Raw genomic sequence first — 22,304 nt, 5'->3', positions numbered from 1 at the left:
ATAGCTGTGCTTTGGAAGCAACTGATCAAAACATTAGAAGGCAGTTGTAAATAAGCTTTTATTGAATGATGTGGAAAACTGGGGTCACAAGTCAAAAAGAATGTTGAAAATTGAGGTTATCCACCCGTATCACTTTATTTTTGACCAGACATGGCTTTTAGAAATACTCTAATATCAGAATCATTTTTTTTCAATCAAAGCACAGCTATTAACTTTTGAAGAGAGGTGGTCAAAAACCTACAGGATTAAAGTTTTCGTGTATTCATGATTATCTAATAATTATGAAGTTTATAGTAGTTTACATTTCAGGATATCTATATAGCTTTTCCATTTGTGACATATTAATATAAGTATTTATTCTTATTTTGCATTTACAATTAAGTGACTTCCTTTTGCCAGATAGAGGTACTGCTGAGGTTTTCTATTTTGATTTCTAGTGATAGTATGGATTGATTACAGGTGTAATTATTGAAACAGACATAATTGGTTCAGATCTCTTGAAGAACTCTGACCCAGAGACCCAGTCCAGCATGCCTGATGTACCATATGAACCAGATTTGGATATCGAAATAGATTTTCCCAGAGGTACAATGCTATTTTATTCTTTCAATGTGAACTATGCTTATGGAATTTAGTGATGAAGTCATAACTGGTTATGAACATTATCCATTTACTGTTCACATTTGTCTTTTCTTTTTTACCCAAGTAGAACTCAACATTTAACTTCTGAAATGAGGCATAGGATTGAATTGTAAGGACTTAAAAAGAATTTCTTAGAGCCTTAAAAAGAAACTTTCTCAAAGCAATTCATTATAGAAAATTTTGAAGATAGGGAACAGAATAATGAAGTGTTCGTCTTTTTTAAAAATTTTAAACATAGGTAGTATTTTTCTTAAGACCTTTTTGAAAATTAAGTTGACCTTCAAAGAGAAACAATTAAATTCTGGTATTTTGTTGTAAAAGGAATTATTTTTCATTATTTTCTTAATCTGTCAATGGCAAATAAGCACACTGAGTAGAAGGTAAAGCATTTTGTTTTGGAAAAGATTTAATAGATTGAAACAGATTTGTACTAAGACCATTTAGATCTTATAATTGAATTTCAGGTTGTAATAATTTTTCTGATATCATTTCCGTGAAAAATCGGTGTTGATATTCATTATGCATGTCTTTAATAGTCTGAACAGGGTTTATCAGAACTCATAGGCCATGTTAGGTACAGGAGATAATTCATTCTCCACCCAGCATAAGTTGTCCCCATGGGTGCCCGTTTATATGCTGTGGTTATTTCTTTGTTGGCTGTGTTTATGTAACATAAGCCTGTAGTATTAAATTTGAAATAAAAATTCTTCTAATTTAATTGTCAGCTGCTGAGGAGCTTGACATGGAAAATGAATTTTTATTACCACCTGTTTTTGGAGAAGAATACGAGGAACAGCCTAGACCTCGATCTAAAAAAAAGGTATAAAATTAATAGTATTCTTGAAATGTCTCAGATTTAATTGCAACTTCATAATGAAGGAGAAGAGTGACTATTACTGCCACTTAGTATTTCTTTTCAATTTTATCTTGATAAAAGGTTGACATAGTTGCTTAAAAAGTAAATTCAATTATTTGACAAGAATAATTGAGACTATTTTCTAGAGAGCAGTTTTTTCCACCATTATTTTTGATGAGAGTAATCAGTGAGGTTGAGGTACATAGTAGTATATCTGGTCGCTTTTAAGCACGCCGACACATAGGAAGACATGCTGGGCACTTTAATAGTTGGTAAGGTAAACCAAATTTAAATGTATTAACAGATTTAATCGTTTTAAATATTTCATCAACTTTCTATATTTCTGATTTTCAACATAAAGATCAAAAGGAAAAAAAAACGTGACTCACAAATTTTCCCCAAAAGAAAGAAACTGAATGAAAAAGGAGTGAGCATCCTGCAGTAGGATAAAGTTGGGCTCTTACCCATCGTTACAAAAACTAACTCAAAAGGGGTTGTAGACTAAATGGAAGAACTAAAACTATAGAACACTTAGAAGAAAACATAGGCTTCAACCTTCATTACCTCAGATTACCCATAGTTTCTTAGATATGACACCAAAAGCACAAGGAATGAAAGGAAAAAATAGATGAATTGGACTACATCAAAATTTAAAACTTTTGTACAGCAAACAGTGCTATGAGGAAAGTGAAGAGTAGTTGAGTGGTCATTCCCTGTAAGGTAGAATTGTTGAAAAATTCTCCAGTTTCTCTCTTACGTTAATATTTAGAATCTTTTTATTTCAGATTACTAGTTTATTATTCATATACCATATTTTGCCATGTATGAATGCATACTTTTCGTCCAAATTTGTGAGGGAAAAATAAGGATGTGCATTATACATGGGTAGTACTAATTCTGTATCTGTATAAATGTTTTTAATTTTTTTATTTATACCTATGAGTTAAAAGTGTCACTCTAGAAATAATGATGATATCCGTATGCAAAATAATGCCCTGGAATATGATAATTGGTTTTATTAAATTTACAATGAACTTGCAACGACAAGAGTTCTTGGCCTTCTGTGATGTGTAAGTATCATAAATTTGTTTCCGGTACATAAAATTTCTTGTACCTTGTGCTCACTTCGGCAGCACATATACTAAAATTTCTTGTACCTTGTATCTGTTCTTGTGTTTTGTAATTATTTGTTACATAAAATTTCTTGTACCACAATATTAAAAATAAATGCTAAAATTCCTTTATAATAAAAAAAACAAGTAACTAAATGTAAACAAATACAAATTTGAAATAAAAAATTAAAACAAAAGATTTTTTTCCCCCTGAAAGTTTGGTCCAAAAATGTGGTTGCGCATTATACATGGGAGCACGTTATACATGGCAAAATAATGGGATTTATTTTCTCATCAGTGACTCACAGCAGAAGTTAACATGATTTTATTGTGCAAAGTGTTTTGTGTACAAATATGGCATTCTTGGAGATGTGTTTCAAGTAATGTTATAGGTAACTATTCTCAAATTCAGGAATACCAGTCAGTTGTAAGCGTATAAATGTATTTCTTTTTAATTTGCATTATTTGAGTTATGGCTTACATACAGTCATGAAATAACATAGGCTTTAAAAAAAGATTTTACAATGGTGTTTTACTAATAATAGGGAGCCAAGAGAAAAGCTGTATCAGGATACCAGTCTCATGATGATAGTTCTGACAACTCAGAATGCAGCTTTCCTTTCAAATACACGTATGGTGTAAACGCATGGAAACACTGGGTCAAAACTAGGCAACTTGATGAAGATCTTCTGGTGTTAGATGAGCTAAAGTCTTGTAAGTGTTCTGATTTTGTTTCCCTTACATGCCATTTAAAATCAAGATTTTTGTTAAATACCTTTAATTTTAAAAAACATAAATGTAGCTTTTATTTTACATTTAACTTCTTATATAGAATAAATTAATTTCAGGGAGTTTCTTAATCTTAAAACAGTAAATAATAACAATGACTAATTTTTTGTTTTATTTCTTTTTAGCTAAATCAGTCAAGTTAAAAGAGGATCTACTCTCTCATACACCGGCTGAGCTTAACTATGGGTTAGCCCATTTTGTCAATGAAATTCGCAGGCCGAATGGAGAGAATTATGCACCTGACAGCATCTACTATCTTTGCCTTGGAATACAGGAGGTTAGTAATTTGATCGCTACTTTTAAATATAATGTTAATAAGAAAGGTTGTTGTGTTAGTTTTTGGAGCACAAAATTTTATGCTTCAAGAATATTAAGGATAGCCTTATGGAACATGATTATTTATTGCCTTACCAAGAAAGACAAAGAATTTAATCCATTCAAAAATACTAGGATATTATAAAGGATTTTCTTAGCTACTTTGTATATAGATGTTTCTGCTATAATAAGATGTGTTCCTGAAAGTTCTTAAGTTCTCCAAAATTGTATACCCAAACCAGAAATAATTTATGTGAGAAATAGTTAGGGACAGGCCACTCAGAACTCATATATCTTACAGGCCTAACAAGGTTATGTTTGTTCCCCTATGTGTGACAGTCAGGATGACATTATTCCCTCCTTACAAATGCAAGTAAATGAGTCAACATCCTGAGGTTTGACGTGTATGTGCGTGTGTTGATCCGTGCTGATGCCCGTGTGAACAGGAAGTGTCTGCCTTCTCACATGGCAGGTCTGTTCCATTATACACTACTTACCTGTGAAACAGAGGCACTCGCATTAGTTATTTGGAGTTATCTGATAAAAGGAGATCATTCATTCTTTAGGGTTTTATACGGAAACTTCAACCACATGTCTGTGAATCTATAATGAGTCTGTTTTCCATAATAAACACGAAGATTAACTTTAGGTAATGAATTCTGGCTTTGAAAAAAATTTTGTAGGTTTGAGCCCAGAGATCAGAAAGGATTCTAGCTTCACATCCTATGTGTTTTTAAATTTTTGTTTATGGGCCTAAAATTTCATATTATGTTGCTTACAGGTGGTAGATACTGAAATAAATTACTGAAGGAAACTAGAATTTTCTTAATTTATATTTTATTTCCATTCTCTTCAGGATAGAAATTTGCCTAAGATTATGAAAGTGGTAATGGGGAAGTAGCACATGGATGTAATTTACTGTGTTCAAGGGCCGCCACATACTTTGCAGTAGTGATCTGAAAGAAATAGAGTAGGTTTTGTTTCTTCTTATTCTTCTATGATAGATTTATATGTACTTTGAGCCTCATTCCAAAATCCCCAAACCTGTGAGAACCAGAGATTTTCATGGGAAGTCCTTTGACAGTAAAACCTAGTTGGAGAGTTGTGAAGCTGTTGTCTTTGCTTATTATGCTTTTTGTTTATATTCCTCCTTAGAATATTAACTATAGAGTTCACTGTAGAATTGTTAATGTCTTTAAATAATAGGGTGCTTTCCCAGATCAGTCTAGGAATATCATATAATACATGCCCTGTGTGTCCTCTGTAAAATCCAAAAAATTATGAATTCCAAAGCATACCTGGCCTCACTATTCCTGGCACAGAGTTTGTAGATCATACATGTGTTTTCCCCTTCCTCTTTCATTATACCTAGTAGTATAAATACTGTACTGTGTGTTGGTGAAAGCATATCAACCTTCTGGTTTCAGAACAAGTTGTTTATTACGTGTAAATCCCCTTAAGAGCAAAGATGAGTGGGATCTTACTGTTTTGTATCTGGTACCATGCTGTACACATGTAGGCACTCACTGACTTGGATGTTTGCTATGACTATTACCTGATAGACCTGTGTGTTCAGTTTCTACTGCTTTTTGTTGTGTGTGTGGGTACTGATTTAAGGTGATTTTTAAAAAAGAGAACATTTATGTTATCTTAAAAATAGTTATCCATTTTTAAAAGTATTGAAGAGAACATGAGGGTGCTGCCAAGTTAACAAAGCAGGAAGGAGAGATTCAGTTCCATGTTCTTATTTTTGTTGTTTTAATCCAACTCTACTTTTGATATGTTTTGGGGTTCTGTATAAAATTTTATTTAAAAATGTCTTCTACTAGTAATTCAGCTTAAAAACTAGTATCTAGATAATATAACTTTAAATTAAAGAGTAATAAAAGACAACAAAATGGGAGTTCTCTATCTCATCCATCTCTAGTCTACCTAGTTTACTGGTGAAATATTTTTTGTTCTCTTAGCTATTTTCTCTGGCATTATTTGCATATAGAAATACAGTTAATTTTGTATGTTCATCTCATAGTCTATATGTACTAATTCACTATTAGTTCTAGTAGGTAGGGGTTTTTTCCTAAAATTTTTTATATATATTCAATCATGTTATCAGTGCATAAAGACTTTACTTTTTTCTTTCCAATCTGCATGTCTTTTGTTTCTTTTTATTGCCTTATTACATTGGTTAGGGGAACCACTCCCCACCCCACCCCACCCCTGTCCGTTATACAAAATGATGAGTGGAAATGGTGAGAGCAGAAACCTTTGCCTTGTTTCTTGTCCTTGGGGGAAGGTCTTTCACTGTTGAATATGAAATCACCTGTAGATTTTTATAGATTTCTGGTACCCGGTCAAGGAAGTTCTCTTCTGTTAGTTGGCTGAGGATTTTTCTTAACTCTTTATTTTGTTGTTGAGGGTTTTTAACATAAATGGTTATTGAATTTTGTTAACTGCTTTTTCTGCATCTATTGGAGACAATCATGTGATTTTTTTTTCCTCCCTTATTCTGTTAATAATGGCATATCAATTAATTTTCAGATCGTAAATCAACCTTGAGTTTCCTGGATGGACTCCATTTCATGATACCTTATCCTTTCTATATACCATGTTTCCCTGAAAATAAGACTGGGTCTTATATTAATTTTTGCTCCAAAAGACGCATTAGGGCTTGTGTTCAGGGAACATCATCCTGAAAAATCATGCGAGGGCTTATTTTCCGGTTAGTTCTTATTTTCGGGAAAACACAGTATCGCCCACTAGATATGTTAATTTACTGTTACTGATTTGTGCAGGTGTTAACGAAGGATATTAATTAGTGAAGGTGTTAATGAAGGATATGAAGGTTTTTTTGTGATGTCTCCATGGCTTTTTAGTATTGGGATAATACTGGCTTCATAAAATGAATTGGAAAGTGTTCCTTTCTTCTGTTTTCTGAAAGTATTTATGAGAATTGGTATTATTTTTTCCTGAGATGTTTGGTAGCATTCACCAGTGAAGCCATAAGGGCCTTTTTTGTTTTTGGCAGGGTTGGGAGTGGTTGTAAATTACTAAATCAACTCCTTTAGTTGGTATGGGGTTCTTTAGATTTTCTGTTTTTCTTGATTCCATTTTGACAGTTTTGTCTTTCAAGAAATGTATGCATTTCATCAAAGTTGTCAAATTTTTTAGCATGAGTTGATAATATTCCCTTACTATCCTTTAAATGTCTATAGGATATTCTCATCCTTCTTTCATTTTTAGCATTGGTGATCTGTGCCTTTGTTTCTTGAACAGTCTAGTTCAGAAATCAGCAAACTTTTTCTTAAATAGTGAGATAGTAAATAATTTAGGCTTTGTAGGCCAAGAGGAAAAAATCTAGGATATGTAACTACTTACCTACTTAGATAGCAACTTAAAATGTAACCATTTTTAAGTGTAAAAAAAAAAACGACAGTTCTTAGTTTGCAGGCTGTGAAAAACAGATAGCTGGTGGGATTGGGCCCAATGGGGCTAGGGTTGTGGTTTGCCTGTAGTGTGTTGTTGATCTAAGTAAAGGTTTATCCATTTTATTTTATGGATCTTTTTAGAGAACCAGTTTGTTGTTTGTTTGTTTGTGTTTTAAACACCGAAGTTACTTCAAGCAGGAGAATTTAAACTAACCCTGGTTTGCTTGGGACTGAAACAGCTTTAGCACTGACAGTCTTAGATTCTTGGAAGATCCTTAGTCCTCGGAAAACTAGGATGGTTGGACACCCTAGCTTTAAATTTTTATTTATGTTCCTAGCATTTGTTTAAGGCTTCAGATAAGTTGGAACATTAGCCTCCCAGAATCTTTTTACTGGTCTATGCTTCTTCTGTATGGTCACGTCACTCGTTTAATGCTGCATCCCAGGAATTACACTCATTTCTTTTCTTTTCTTTCTCTTTCTTTCTTTCTTTCTTTCTTTCTTTCTTTCTTTCTTTCTTTCTTTCTTTCTTTCTTTCTTTCTTTCTTTCTTTCTTTCTTTCTTTCTTTCTTTCTTTCTTTCTCTCTCTCTCTCTCTCTCTCTCTCTCTCTCTCTCTCTCCCTCCCTCCCTCCCTCCCTCCCTCCCTCCCTCCCTTCTTTTTTTTTTCTCCCTCCCTCCCTCCCTCCCTCCCTTCTTTTTTTTTAAAGATTTTATTGGGGAAGGTGAACAGGACTTTATTCGGGAACAGTGTGTACTTCCAGGACATTTTTCCAAGTCAAGTTGTTGTCATTTCAATCTTAGTTGTGGAGGGTGCAGCTCAGCTCCAGGTCCAGTTGCCATTGCTAGTTGCCGGGGATGTCATTTCTTTATTTATGTATTTATGTGCTCCATTTATCATTATTGGGAGCCAGTTTTTAAAGAAATTTTCTTTGCAGGAATTCATTACAAAAAATTCTAGCACTTGATTATGTATCATCATGTTGTATTCAGAACTCAAGCAACATAACTGTATTAGTTTCCTTAGGGCTGCCGTAGCAAAGTACCATAAACTGGGTGGATAAAAGAACAGAAATTTATTCACTGAGTTCTGGAAGCTAGAAGTTTTAAATAAAGATGTCAGCATAGCTACACTCCCTCCGAAGTCTCTAGGGACGAATACTCCATGCCTCTTCCAGCTTCTGGTGGTTGCTGACAGTCCTTGGTATTCCCTGGCTCATGGGTTCACATCTTTTCTTCTGTCACCACATGGCCATCTCCCCTCAGGGATGTCCACATTTCTGTCTTCGTGTGGAGGCGCTACTCATTGGATCAGGGGTACCGTACTCCTGGGTGACCACATGTTAACTTACCACATCTGCAGAGACCCCACTTCCAAATAAGGTCATGTTCACAACCACTCCCACAAGTGAACATGAATTTTGGAGAGGACACTATTCAACCCAATACAGTAACCTATAGTAATTCATTCAAGCAGTAACTAACATTTCCAACAGGAGGTCAAATCCCTTGTCCATGTCTTCCATTTAATCATAGTCATGATTACATTTCTCAGCCATCTCTCCATTTGCATAGCAGATCCAGCCTTTGGTTTTAGAAATTCTGTGATCATCAGTCAAGTGGTGTACTCACTTTGCCAATTAAATGTTTCTAAAAATTTTCTGTAGTATCAACTACTGCAGTTTAGTACCTGGTATTCTTCTTGAGTTAGTTCGATGCGTAGGCTTTTGACCAATTCCACTGAACTCTGAAGTATAAACATCATACCGTACAAGAAATGAAAAATATACCCTTCATGGTTCTTCAGCTCTATCCTCTGCCAGTACACTTTCAAATTAACATCCTATTGCTGTATGCATCACAGTGTCATGGAAACATTAGGTTGCTTTCTTTCTTAAGGCCAACGTCAAGGAACGATTCTGTGGTCTTCCTAGTCATGTTCTCATATTGAGAATATAAGACAATCTGATTTATCTGACTTTTCAATTCCTGTATTTTTATCTTGAAGTCTATTTTATCAGATATAAGTGTGACTATACCCGCTTTTCTCTGGGTGCCATTTGCTTGGAGTATTGTTTTCCACCCTTTCACTTGGAGTCTATATTTGTCCTTACAGCTGAGATGTTTCTCCTGAAGGCAGTATATGATTGAGTTTTGTTTTTTGATTCAATTTTCTACTCTGCCTTTTTATTGGTGAGTTAAGACCATTTATATTTAAGGTGATTATTGAAGTATGAGGACGTCCGATAGCCATTTTATCTTTTGTTTTGTTTCTTTGCTTTTGTGTTTCCTGTTTCCTCTTTTTATATGTGTCTCAGTTCTGGACTTTTGTGTGTGTGTGGTTACCTTTAAGTTTATGTAAAAGACAGTTTTATATAGACAGTAGTCCTTTTTTTTCTGCGTGCATCTTATCCCCATTCCCTTTTGCAAATTCAGACCTTTTATGTTTTTGTTGTCACAAATTATCCCTATTTATGCTGTGAGTTTATTTCGGAGTTGCAGTAGCAGTGTTCTTTTTTCCTTTTGTGTGTTTACCTCTTTAACCTTTATGTTATATTTAAGTGTATAGTCCCCTATTCTGAATAAGGGTTGCAATTTCTTGCTTCTGTCTGTTAGTCATCTTACTCATAGTTCTGTATTTTTGTCTTTCTGTTTCAGGTAGAATAACCCTTCAATATTTCCTGTAATGCAGGCTTGTAGTGGAAAATTACCCTCAGCTTCTGTATGTCTGGGAAGGTCTTGGGATGTCTGGTTATCTCAGTTGGTTAGAGCGAGGTGCTCTTAACAACAAGGTTGTCAGTTCGATCCCCGCATGGGCCACTGTGAGCTGCGCCCTCCTTTAAAAACAAACAAATAAACTGAGAAGGTCTTTATTTCTCCTTCATATCTAAAGGATAACTTTACTGGATATATTATTCTTGGCTGATAATTTCTCTCTTTCAATAGTTTGAGTATTTGATTCCACTCCCTCCTGGCTTGTAAATTTTCTGCTGACAATCTACTGGGTTTTTTTTTTTTTTTTACGGGTTACCATCTTCTTTTCCCTGGCTGCCTTGAGAATTCTTTCTTTTCCATTAATTTTTGACAGTTTTAATATAATGTGCCTTGGAGAAGGCCTTTTTGGATTGAAATAAGTGAATGTTCTTTTTACTTCTTGGATTGGAGGGTCCACTTCTTTCTATAGGTTTCGGAAGTTCTTGTCAACTGTTTATTTGAATAGGCTCTCTGTTCCTGTCTCCCTCTCTTCTCCTTCTGGTATGCCTATTATTATTATTATTATTATTATTATTATTATTATTATTATTTTGCTATTGTAGAGTTCTTCCATTTCTTTTAACTCTCAAGTCTCTCTCTTCCGTCTGGGTCATTTCCAGATTTTTATCTTTGATATCACTACTTCTTTCCTCCATGTGGTCAGCTCTGTTTTTTAAGCTGGCTATTTCATTCTTCATCTCTTTTATTGAGTTCTTCATCTCCAGAATTTCTATTTGGTTCTTTTTAAAAATTTCAGTCTTTTGGTAAAATATTCATTTTGTTTGTTGATTTTATTTCTGAGTTCATTAAACTGCCTATCTTAGTTTTCTTGCATCTTGTTGAGTTTTTTTTCAGAACTGCTATCTTGAATTCTATGTCATTTAAGTCTTATATTTCCATGTCTTTAAGTTTATTTTTTGGAAATTTTTCATTTTCTTTCTGAGCTGCCTTGTTACCTTGGTTGTTGATGGTATTTGATGGATTCTTTCCCTGCCTTGGCATTTATGGGAATGAATTCTGCAGCAGGTCTATAAGAAGAGGTCTTTCTTTTGTTTTCCTGCGGGTGGCGCTGGAGCATTTTATTTTTCTTCCCCACTGCTCAGGCTGGCTTCTCGGATCTCTTTGCTAGGCAGTGGAAGATACCTTGTATTTGTTGGGGAGGTGGGCTCAGGTTGCCTCAGTCTCAGGGCACCACCTGCATGGGAAAGTGTGGTGGGTGATGGGGTTCTGGAGCCCTTGATCCCAGTCCTGCCCCTGAAGCAAGATTCAGGGCTGCACTGCTTGAGATGTCTCAGGCGCCCCCAGTGTGGGGGCTGGGTGAGCTGGGGGAGGCCACCCGGTGTGTGTCTGGCTTTGTTCTCCTCCCAGTAATGGCTACTGCCAGACCTCAGCTGCCTCACCGCTGTATGTTCACCTTGTCACTGGGATTAGCTACAGTGTGCATCTACTTCTCAGTAACCGTCTCTCTGGTTCTCAGGGCTGCAGATACTGTGCTTTGTAACCAGATATCACTGCTGCACTTTCTTCTGGGGACTCCTGCTAGCTCTGGGAGGGTGTGGGGAGACAGTCAGGGCTGCTAGACCACAACTGTCTTTGTCCCCATCACCGAGCTATTATATGCTGATCACTCAGGCAGGAATGCTGGGGCCACAGAGAGTGCACCTGTAGTCTCAGTCCTCCCCCCTCCCCCACCCCCGACTGCAGGCTGCTTCCGGGCTGCATGTCACTGGCCCCCGCATCTCTGCCCTTCTCCTTTCCCTACTCCCAGGTCATCCTGATTCTCCCATCTTCAAATGTTTTGGTGTGCGGATCTCCCTGACGTGTTTGTGTGTTACACAGGGAATCTTTTGTTGAATTATATCTGTTCAACTTATTGTAACTTCAAGGGGAGGTACCAAGGGGACTCCTCGTTTCAGCATGCTTCTGACGTCACCTTCACTTCATGTATTTTTATAATATGTGTCTTTCCACTAGTACCACTCAGTCAAATAATACTCCAAGGTAAATCATATTGACTTGAAGCATGCATTTTTCACATCAAGAAGTTACTTATACTGGTTAAATTCAGTGTTGTCTCCTTTGGAAGTGTGGAGTCCGGAAGTCCAGCAAAGAAGTACCAGAATCCTATGGTTGAATGAGAGAACAGGAGGAGGCTAGGACTTGAGAACCAGCTTTTGGTTTCATTGATTTTTCTGTTTTCCTGTTTCCTTTTTTCTTATTGAGTCTCTGATCTCTTATTTCCTTTCTTAATTTGTTCTTTTGTCTATCTACTTAACATCATTGATGTTTGTTTTAGACCTTTTTTTTTCCTAGTAAAGCATTTAAAGTGATAAATTTTCTTCTATGAACTGGTTTACCTGCATTCCACAGATTTTTATGTTGTATTTTCATTGTCCTTAAGAAAAGGGAATTGGCTGGTCTCATAGTCCTATTATGGAAAGTTGAGTCTCTTTCTGGATTGCTTTTTATTTCGTGGATTATTTATTTATTTTCTATTTAAATTTATTTATTGGGGTGACAATTGTTAATGAAATTACATAATTTCAGGTGTACAATTCTGTATTACATCAACTATAAATCCCATTGTGTGTTCACCACCCAGAGTCAGTTCTCCGTCCATCACCATATATTTGATCCCCTTTACTCTCATCTAGCACCCCACCTTACTCTCTGGTAACCACTAAACTATTGTCTGTGTCTATGAGTTTTTGTTTCTAGTGGATTATTTAAATATTAGATCTCCAAATATTATTAGAGGTTTGAGAGCTAACGGAATTGAATAATGAATGATTATAAAGTATGTCTTTAAGTAGGGTTTTTCCCATTTTTTTATTGTAAAATACACATAATATAAAATTTACCATTTTAACTATTTTAAGCATACAGTTCAGTGGTATTAAGTACATTCATAATCTTGTCCAAATATCACCACCATCTGTTTCCATCCCTGTAACTCTTCATCATATAAAACTGAAACTATATCCATTAGACAGTAACTCTTCATTCTCCCCCTACTGCCTGGTAACCACCATTCTACTTTCTGTCTCTGTAAGTTTCACTGCTCTGGGTGCCTCATGTAAGTGAGATCATACAGTATTTCTCTTTGTGACTGGCTTATTGCACTTATCATAGTGTCCTCAAACCACCATGTTTAGCTACATGTGTACATTGCTCTGTTTTCTATGAACATGGAGAAAGATACAGAAGTTTTGTCACCTAAGTACTTGGAACCATGGTATATACACTTTTGCATCTTACTTTCCTCCCTCCATTTCCCATTACATTGTGGCAGTCTCTCTAAGTCAGCTGGAACAGACTTTTAACTGTATGCATAATAATTCATAACACAGTTTCGTCATTTCAACAATGATGAGCATTCCCTTTGTTTCATAAAATTTTGTTATTATAGATAAACAGTGTACACCTTACACTTCTCTCTCAAATCTCACATACTGTGTTTCCTCAAAAATAAGACTGGGTCTTATATTAATTTTTGTTCCATTAGGGCTTATTTCCAGGGGATGGCTTATTTTTTCATGTACAACAATCTACATTTATTCAAATACAGTCATGTCATCTTCTGGAACATCATAACGTACTAAGTGCGTCCGTCTGGCTGATGATCTTAACTGGGGCTTATTTTCAGGGAAACATGGTAATTATCCTGAAGAATTGGTGCTTTTATTTCTATAAGATTCCTGAAAGGATATTATTGGATCATAAGAAAAGTATACTTTTTATTTTAAAAGATATCACCAGATCACGTTACTAAAGGATTGAGGATCTTTTTATGTTTATCGGCTGTTTGGATTTACTTTTCTGTGAATTGTTTCTTTGTTGGGTTGTTTATCCCTTTCAGTTTGTGAGAGTTCCTTATTTATTCTAGATAGTAGAATTTTCATTTGTCATTTTCCCCAAATTTTTTCAATATATTTTACATGTTAAGTCTTTTATCTGGAGGAATTTTTTTGTTTTTTTTAAGAAGAGCGAACTCCATTTACACATGTCCTGTTAATTTGAATTCTATGTAAATAGATGGCTTTCTAATAGTTAAATTCTATTAAAATGCATATAACATCTTTTAACTTATTTAATCTTTCTTTGACCCAGAGGGCCTAAGAATTTGCCTTATTTTTCACTGCAATGATATGGTGGATTCAGTTTTGTTAATCCTACATTTGTTGGTTCATTTAGGAAACATTAGTTATATACTTATTTTCTGCTAAACACTGCACATTGGGGCAGACTTTGGAGGTTACATTTTTGGATTATTTACTGCTCCCATGTATTTGCTAAGTGCTTGGCATGTCATTTAATTCTCTCAACAACCTTACTATTATTACCACCATTTTTAGAAGAGGAAGTCGAGTTAAACAGATTTCTGAGGATACACAGCTCATAAGTTTTGAATCTGTTAAACATTTTGACTTAAAAGTCACTGTTAATGTGCTCCCCAAGGATTTGAAATATACAGACAAACTGATGGGTTGGTATGTTGGTGGCATAGAACTGGGACTACTCGGTTCTACCAAAGGATATAATTGGAGAAGATAAAACAGTGAGAAGACCTTTTAAATTGTGTTTTGATGGATGCGTAGAAATTCAGGAGGTAGGCAGGATGAGGTAAGGACAATGGTATTCCAAGAAGAGAGAAATAGATACAAGGGCACAGTTTTCCAGGAACGGCTTGGCATGGCTAGAATGTAGGGTAGGTGATGTATGAAGTGGGTAATTCATGTCACAAAGGACTTGTATTCCTTGATAAAATGTGTAGACTTCATCTTTTATCCAGGGTGAAACATAAAAAGGTTTTAAGCAGTTTTAAAGATATCCCCCTTGGTATCTGTTTTCTTGGAAGTAGGCAGCTGAAGCTGGAACATTATCATTGAAACAGATTATTGTGAAGAACTACTGATGTGTAGCTAAATTAATGGTGGGTTAGTTTACATTCTTCTTAGTGAAGCTTTATGCAGATAGCATTTAATAAGACAACCAATTATAGACTTTATAGAATCTCTTAAATATATCTGGTGGCCCTCAAATTATGAGTGTCTTATAATCTCAACATCTATTTCATAAATTATTATACATATTCTTACACATAATAGATTTCTTGCTTAGCTTTCTAAAACATCCTTTGACAATACACAGTTCCCATTTTACTGACAATACATGTCTAAACAAACATGTTAATTATCTGAACATATTCTCTAAAATGCATGATTTTCAACTGCGTATAAACTTTGTTGTATGGGACTTTCATTCTATTTCTCGAATACCAGTACCAGAATTTGTACTTTGCATTTTTAATCCATAAGAAAACAGGGGTCTTAAAACTTATCTAGTCTGAAATAAGTGCTCTGAGTAAAAAATACAAGATGTCTAAAAATTTATACTTTTAAAATGTGAACTATCTAAATTTTTATATTATTATATGTTGAAATTACATGAGTTAGATATATTGGGTTAAATAAAATATTTAACTATACCTTTTTTTTAAAGTGACTACTAGAAAATTTAAAATTACACATGTGGATTATACTATATTTTTATTTTTTAATGCTGCTTTGCACAGTGATTCTAAAATTACCTATGGATTTCTAATTCTGTCAAATATTTTTCCAAAGAAATCTAAGTAAAATGAGAGTCCAGAACCTTTATAAAGGAATTGTATTTTGAAAGAGAATACTGATTAATTCAGATAATTCTGTGATTGAAGACTTCCTGGGAAGATAACTGGAATCCAGGTCACTCTTGTTCAGACAGGCCTGTGCTGTCAGGGCGTTTCCTCTGGGCTCCTGCCTGAAAGATCCTGTCTTGGCAGCTGCTTCCTTGCTTTGCTTCTGGAACCACAGCTTCACTTTTCTTCACCAGGTTTCCGTTGGTTGCTGGGCTTCGGTGATGGGGCAGATGAGGTGCTTGTAAGTGGGACTGCTTTTAATGGAGAATGACAACCACAATAATGAGACAGTATTGCTTCCCCTACCACAATGATGACTGATAAAGCATGTTGTCATCACTGACAGTAAGGGCAGCAGACCTTTGAACTTACCACAGACTGCCAGAAGAAGCCTTTGCAGGGCGGAGTTGGGAGCTTAGTAGTTTTGGCTATTGGCTTGTTACTGTTAAGGTTCCGACTGACTGTACATAGAAATTTTCTCCTTGTTGCTAGATTCATAGCTGAAAATTATTTCAGGGTCATTTCCCTCATTTTTTATTATGTATGTTGCTTTATGGTACGAACAAAAGTATAAATTGCTGTTCTAAGTATGAGGGCTTCACTTTTGTAATTATTTTATATAATGTACAATAAGTTTACATTTTTAAAAATCTAGGAACCCTACTTTAAAAAAATTATTTGTAGTCCCATTAAGTAGATTGGATTATGATGTTGTATTTTAACCAGTTAATGCTATAGTCATTAAATTGAGGCTTTCCACATAGTTTAGGAAATGGCATTTTTAGAACTGCCCTCTGACTAACGCAAAGAAGGAGAGTGACCTGATATTGTCACTTCATTGGTTGCCAGGCAATTAATTGGTCTAACCGACATCCTTTTTGAGAGGTATTAGTTAGGAATTTTTGTTCTACCTTTTTAAAATTACACTGGTTAATCTTCCTTCTGACTAGTAGGAATAATAGTCGGTCAACTCAGATGATGATACTGTAATCTAATTTTTGATTAGTGTATACATGGTATATATTTTTTCATCCTTTTACTTTTTGCTTATCTGAGTCTCCATATTTAAAGTAGGTGTCTCGTAGGCAGCATATTGTTGGGTCTTGCTTTTATTTTTCTAAAATCCAATCTGGCAGTATTTGTCTTGGTGTGTTTAGACCAACAAACTTTTTGTAAATAAAGGACCAGATAGTGATTGTTTCAGGCTTTGCAAGCGAGTGGTGTTGTGCAGCCATTCAGCTCTGCCACTGAAGCATGAAAGCAGCCTGGGACAGTTGGTCTGTGTTTCAAGGAAACTTTGTTTACAAAGATAGACAATGGGCGGGATTTGGTGCAAGAACTCTAGTTTGCTGACCCTGGTTTAGACCTTTTACATTTAATGTAATTACCTCTGTCATTAGATTAAAACTATTGTCCTGCAGGTTGTTTTGTATTTGTTATATCTGTTTTTTTTCTTTTTCTTATTTCTTTTGAATTATTTATTTTTTTGTAATTCTACTTTATCTTCACTGTTGCTTTATTATTTATGCCACCTAAATTTGTTTTTAGTGGTTGTTCTACGATTTACAATATGCATCTCCAATTAATTATTAATCTACCTTCAAATATTGTCCCATTTCATGTGTAATGTAAGAACCTGACAACAATGTATTCCTAATTCCTGCCTCCCATTCTTTGTGCCTCCCATTTTACTTTTACATTATTTATTTTTAAATCCCATTGGAGATAGACTTGGCAAACTTCAGTGTTTAACTCATCCTTTAACAACCCTCACTGTTCAGGTTTGTCATAGTAAGTTATAAGATTCATAAATTTGTACTGACTCACAGAAGAGTTAAGTATAAGGAGGCAGTAAAACAAGCATCAGCCTAACACAGCTGCAGAATAACATTTCATCCCACCCTTACCATTGACATTTACAAATAAAAAACAAATAACATTTCTTTATTTGTTAATAATTTAGTTACTCTTACTTAAGATTTAATTTTGTTTTCTCCATGTAATGTATAATGAACACTGGAGCCAGATATTCTGTTTTTTATCTGACAGACTGAAGATTGTCATCCAGTTCTTACATTCTGGATTCTTGGGTGTGTATTTCAGCTTTGAGTTTAAGCAACAGAGTAATTGGTAACTTATGATTCTTTATGATTTCTAGATATATAGATAATGCCAGTAATCTCTCATATTTTATTAGTATGCCTGTTTTTCTTAGACATAAGCTTTGTTTATTTTTTCTTAAGTAATACAGAATATAAGTAATATGTTAACTATTTATAATTAGCTGGTTTTCCTTCAAGAGATTTTTCTTTTTTTTGTAGTACTTGTGTGGTAGTAATCGGAAAGACAACATATTTATTGATCCAGGATACCAGACATTTGAGCAAGAATTGAATAAAATACTCCGAACTTGGCAACCAAGCATACTTCCAGATGGTAATGCTCTTTTAAGTAAAACTGTTTCTGACTTGCTACTGGGATTTTTATTTTTACAGAAAGTATATTTAAAATAATTAGGAAATAATTTAAATTAGCATGTTTTTTAGAGTACTTATTTATGAACTCATCTGCTCATCTTTTGTTGAATTAGAAGTGATTGTAGTTGATAATTAGTGCTTCTGAAGAACTTGGTAATAAATGTGACCTTCTTTCTCTGGAGTAAGGAACTGGATGTTTATTTCTGAAGCCTCCAGCAGAGATTCTGATGTAAATATATCTAAGAAACCTCTGTTTTTGATGTGTGATGTAAACATGTTTGTGAATGGAAATCACCGATTTTTTTCAGGAATTCTGATCGTCTGCTTATCCTATGGAACAGAAGTAAACATCTAGTCCCTTACTCCAGAAATGCTAGTTCCATAGTCTGGAGTGTCCCCTAGCCTCCAAATTGTTAACGAGCTACATAGATAATTCTGACTGACAGTCATTCCAGTTGACCTGGTGTGAATGGAAGATGGCAATAGGCTTATTCTTGAATTCACTTTATTTCCAGATGGTAAATGAGAACTGTTTTCTTTTTTTTTATTTTATTAGTTTCAGGTGTACAAAACAATGTAATAGTTAGACTTTTATCATTTATATCCCTCACACTGTGTCAATCCCTCTCCCCGTGTCAATCCCTCTCCCCCATCCGCTATCCCTCTGACATCGCACACAGCCATTACATTTCCACTGTCTCTATTCCTAATGCTGTACTCCGCTTCTTGTAACTACACACACACACACACACACACACACACACACACACACACACACACACACACAAAGAGAGAGAGGGAGAGAGGGAGAGAGGGAGAGAGAGGGAGAACTGTTTTCTTTATTATCATTCTTTTAAAATCTTTCTGTCTATTTCAGGGTCAATCTTTTCTCGAGTTGAAGAAGATTATCTGTGGAGGATAAAACAGCTCGGCTCACACTCCCCAGTAGCCCTTCTGAATACCCTCTTCTACTTCAACACTAAATATTTTGGCCTGAAGACAGTGGAACAACACTTAAGGCTTTCCTTTGGCACTGTGTTTAGGCATTGGAAGAAAAATCCTTTAACAATGGAGAACAGAGCATGCCTCAGATACCAAGTGTCTTCCTTATGTGGGACAGACAATGAAGGTAGCATGACAGATTTTTATTTGGGGATTATCTGTGGCAGGACTAGCTAAACCTCGCCTTACTAAAGACCACCTAGGTCACTTGTTAAGAACCTGGGGACTGTCATTTTCATAAAATGAGATATCCTATGTCTTCTCAAAACATCTCAGTCCATTTTGTTTGAAAAACTATGATCCAGAAGCTACAACTTAGCACTCAGAAAGATACTTAGTCCCATTGTTTGGTATAACAGATAGATAGATCCTAGGATTGAATAGAGTGGATAGTACTCTCTTTCTTCAGGATTGGGCTTAGGAAATTTTTGTAATTTTTATTTTTTAAGATAAAATTACTACTGGAAAAAGAAAACATGAAGATGATGAGCCAGTATTTGAACAAATTGAAAATACAGCCAATCCTTCTAGATGTCCTGTAAAAATGTTTGAATGCTACTTGTCTAAAAGGTAAGTATGAATGATACTTAATTTTTACAAAAGTAATACAAGTTAGTTGCCTTGAATTTAGCATTACCTAGAGGTGGCAGTTTTTCACTGATCCTTTTTTAGATTTCTCTCTCTTCTCACTTTTATCTAAGTCTATTCAATTATAACATTACTCCCATTAATATAAAATACCCAGCTTGTACTTCATACTTTAGGATTCAAGCACATGTTAAGAAATCGCTCTCTACTAGTGAAATTACTACTGTTGTCATCTTTTAAATTATAACAACTCTAGTAACTGTAAAGCAGGGGCCACAAATCTTTTTTGTGAAGAGTCAGATAGTAAATATGTTAGGCTTTTTGGGCTATAGAGTCTCTATTGCAGCGTCTCAATTCTACTTTTTAGCCAGAAAGCTGCCATATACTGTATATAAATAATAATCGTGACTGTGTTGTATTAAAACTTTACACAAACAAGTGATGAACTATAATTTGCCACCTCCTGGTGAAAAAGTATTTTCAAAGGTAGGATAGATAGGTGGAGATGAAAACAAAGTACTTACCTTTAAGAGTAAATAGCCCTTTAAGAAGGTCTGAAAGATATTAATAGTGTTCCGCTTATACCACTGCTTATTCCTCCAATCTGGTACCAACAGACATTTAAGAAATTTTAAACCAGTGAAAGTGTTTAGAAACCACAAATTATTGTATGCTTGTCCATTATTTTAAGTATGCACTCTCCAATTTTTAAAAGGTTAACATGAACTCAGAATATATTTTCTTAGATAAACAGTTTTATAAATTTTAGTTAGGTCCCCAAGTTAGTTCTCAAGAACTCATAAAAACAGTAATGTCACCTCTAGGATGATAGTGATGTTCTGATGCTGCTTTTGAGGAGGCCTTATTTGGCTTCAACAGAAGTGGGATCTTCCAGTGGTAGCAACTATTTGTTAGTTGGAAATCCCTATCTCAGTATTTTGTTGGTATTTTACAAATTAAGGCTCTATTGGGGGATGCTGTTGAGTATTTTTATTTTATGTGCTACCGTATTTCATCAGTTCTAAGATACATTTTTCATATTTTACAATCTCTGAAGCTGGGATGCATGTTATAATTAATGTGTCATATAATTGGCAGTGTTTTACTTGTTTAGTGGCATTGCTAAAATAATGATTAGAATAATGTTTCTATTAATGGATTCAGTAAAATACAGGATTAAAATTATGGGAAAATAATCTTTTATCACAGAAATAAGTTCAAATTAATTTCAAAATATCTGAATGACAGAATACTTAATGTAGGTAACGAAGCTTATGGTCTGACCATGGAATGTGAGTATTGGTAATGGAATTATTCTTGGAAGAAAAAAAAGAAAATTGTGGGTAATTTTGTGTGTGTGTGTGTATATGTGTGTGTGTGAATATATATAGATATAGATATAGATATAGATATAGATATAGATATATGGTAAAATTGACTTTCTCCTTTCTCCCAAAGTCCACAGAATCTTAATCAGAGAATGGATGTTTTTTATTTGCAACCAGAGTGCTCTAGCTCTACAGATAGCCCTGTGTGGTACACATCTACTTCACTGGACCGAAACACCTTGGAAAATATGCTCGTACGGGTTCTTTTAGTAAAAGATATTTATGATAAAGACTATTATGAACTGGATGAAGACACAGACTGAAAAGCAATGTTTCAGAAGCAGTCGGGATAAAACAGCGTTAGATAGTCGTGCTGCTAGATCTTTATTATGGAAAACATTTCAAGTTTACTCTTTCTGTTTTGAGTTTTGTAGCCGTGTACCCACACTGGGTACCATGTAAATAATCTGTGAGTGAAAGTGGCCATTATTCTATGTAGTGGTTTTAGGATACTTAACAAATACATTCAAATTCTTTTTTATTATTATTTATTTGATTAGGTATGTTTGTAACTTTTTACATTACAAAATATGAATGAGAATGTGCCATGTATAATTTTTTTCTTGTAGTAAGAAACATACATATTGCACAATTCTACTGTTGCAAAGCTTCCTTGAAAGGGGGCTCTGTTACTGGGTTCTTGACCAGACGGTTGTGGATGGGCAGCACTACGAAAAGTTTAGGACTTGCAGTGTCTTTCAGAATTTTTAAAATAAACTGTAAACTAATAGGCTGGGTTTTTTGTTTTGTTTTGGGGGGGTTTTGTTTGTTTGTTTTACGTTTTAGTTACTGAAGCCTTACAAGGTTATGTAGAGGGATACCATCTTCTGTACCAAAAATAGACAAGAGAATGCTGTCGATAATTGGTGTACTGTAATGTGAATCTATGCTGGTAAAAACAGCCTTTTGTTCCCCTTATTAAAACCTTAGTGTCTTTTTCTCACTTGTGGCTTTCTGCATCACCCCAATCAATACTTTTAAAAAATACATATATATGTATGTATATATATATGTGTGTGTGTATATGTATGTGTGTATATATATATATATATGAAGAATGACATTGAAAACATGATCGAGACATTTTCTTTGTAAAAATGTATGATAAAGTAATTGTTTTATATGCTACCCATAAGTATCCAAAATTCCCTTCATTTATAGAAGTTTGATTTTTCCTCCTTAAGGATACAGATCTTGTTGGAATACCTACGTAGTACTCTAAAACTTCACCAATTTTATTAGACTTCTTGTGCCTGACCTCAAATATGACCGATACAT

General features: G+C 34.8%; 1 protein-coding gene across 6 annotated transcripts in view; it reads left to right on the top strand.

Moving 5' to 3' along the window:
• The window catches only part of ZMYM2 (zinc finger MYM-type containing 2), a 99,800-nt gene extending 77,831 nt beyond the window's left edge, over positions 1–21,969 (top strand). For all 6 annotated transcript variants that reach the window (XM_081046741.1, XM_081046737.1, XM_081046742.1 and 3 more), the window contains 8 exons: positions 460–585; positions 1,368–1,462; positions 3,156–3,324; positions 3,525–3,676; positions 17,893–18,007; positions 18,926–19,177; positions 19,500–19,620; positions 21,097–21,969. In XM_081046741.1, the coding sequence (XP_080902867.1) occupies positions 460–585; positions 1,368–1,462; positions 3,156–3,324; positions 3,525–3,676; positions 17,893–18,007; positions 18,926–19,177; positions 19,500–19,620; positions 21,097–21,289 (1,223 nt within the window). In that variant the 3' untranslated portion in view covers positions 21,290–21,969. The remainder of the gene's footprint in view (positions 1–459; positions 586–1,367; positions 1,463–3,155; positions 3,325–3,524; positions 3,677–17,892; positions 18,008–18,925; positions 19,178–19,499; positions 19,621–21,096) is intronic.
• Positions 21,970–22,304: the final 335 nt, after the last annotated feature.

This window comes from Rhinolophus hipposideros (assembly GCF_964194185.1).
Source record: "Rhinolophus hipposideros genome assembly, chromosome: 4".
Taxonomy (NCBI): domain Eukaryota; kingdom Metazoa; phylum Chordata; class Mammalia; order Chiroptera; family Rhinolophidae; genus Rhinolophus; species Rhinolophus hipposideros.
The sequence above is the reverse complement of the archived record's forward strand: the minus strand, read 5'-3'. Positions and strand labels throughout refer to the sequence as shown.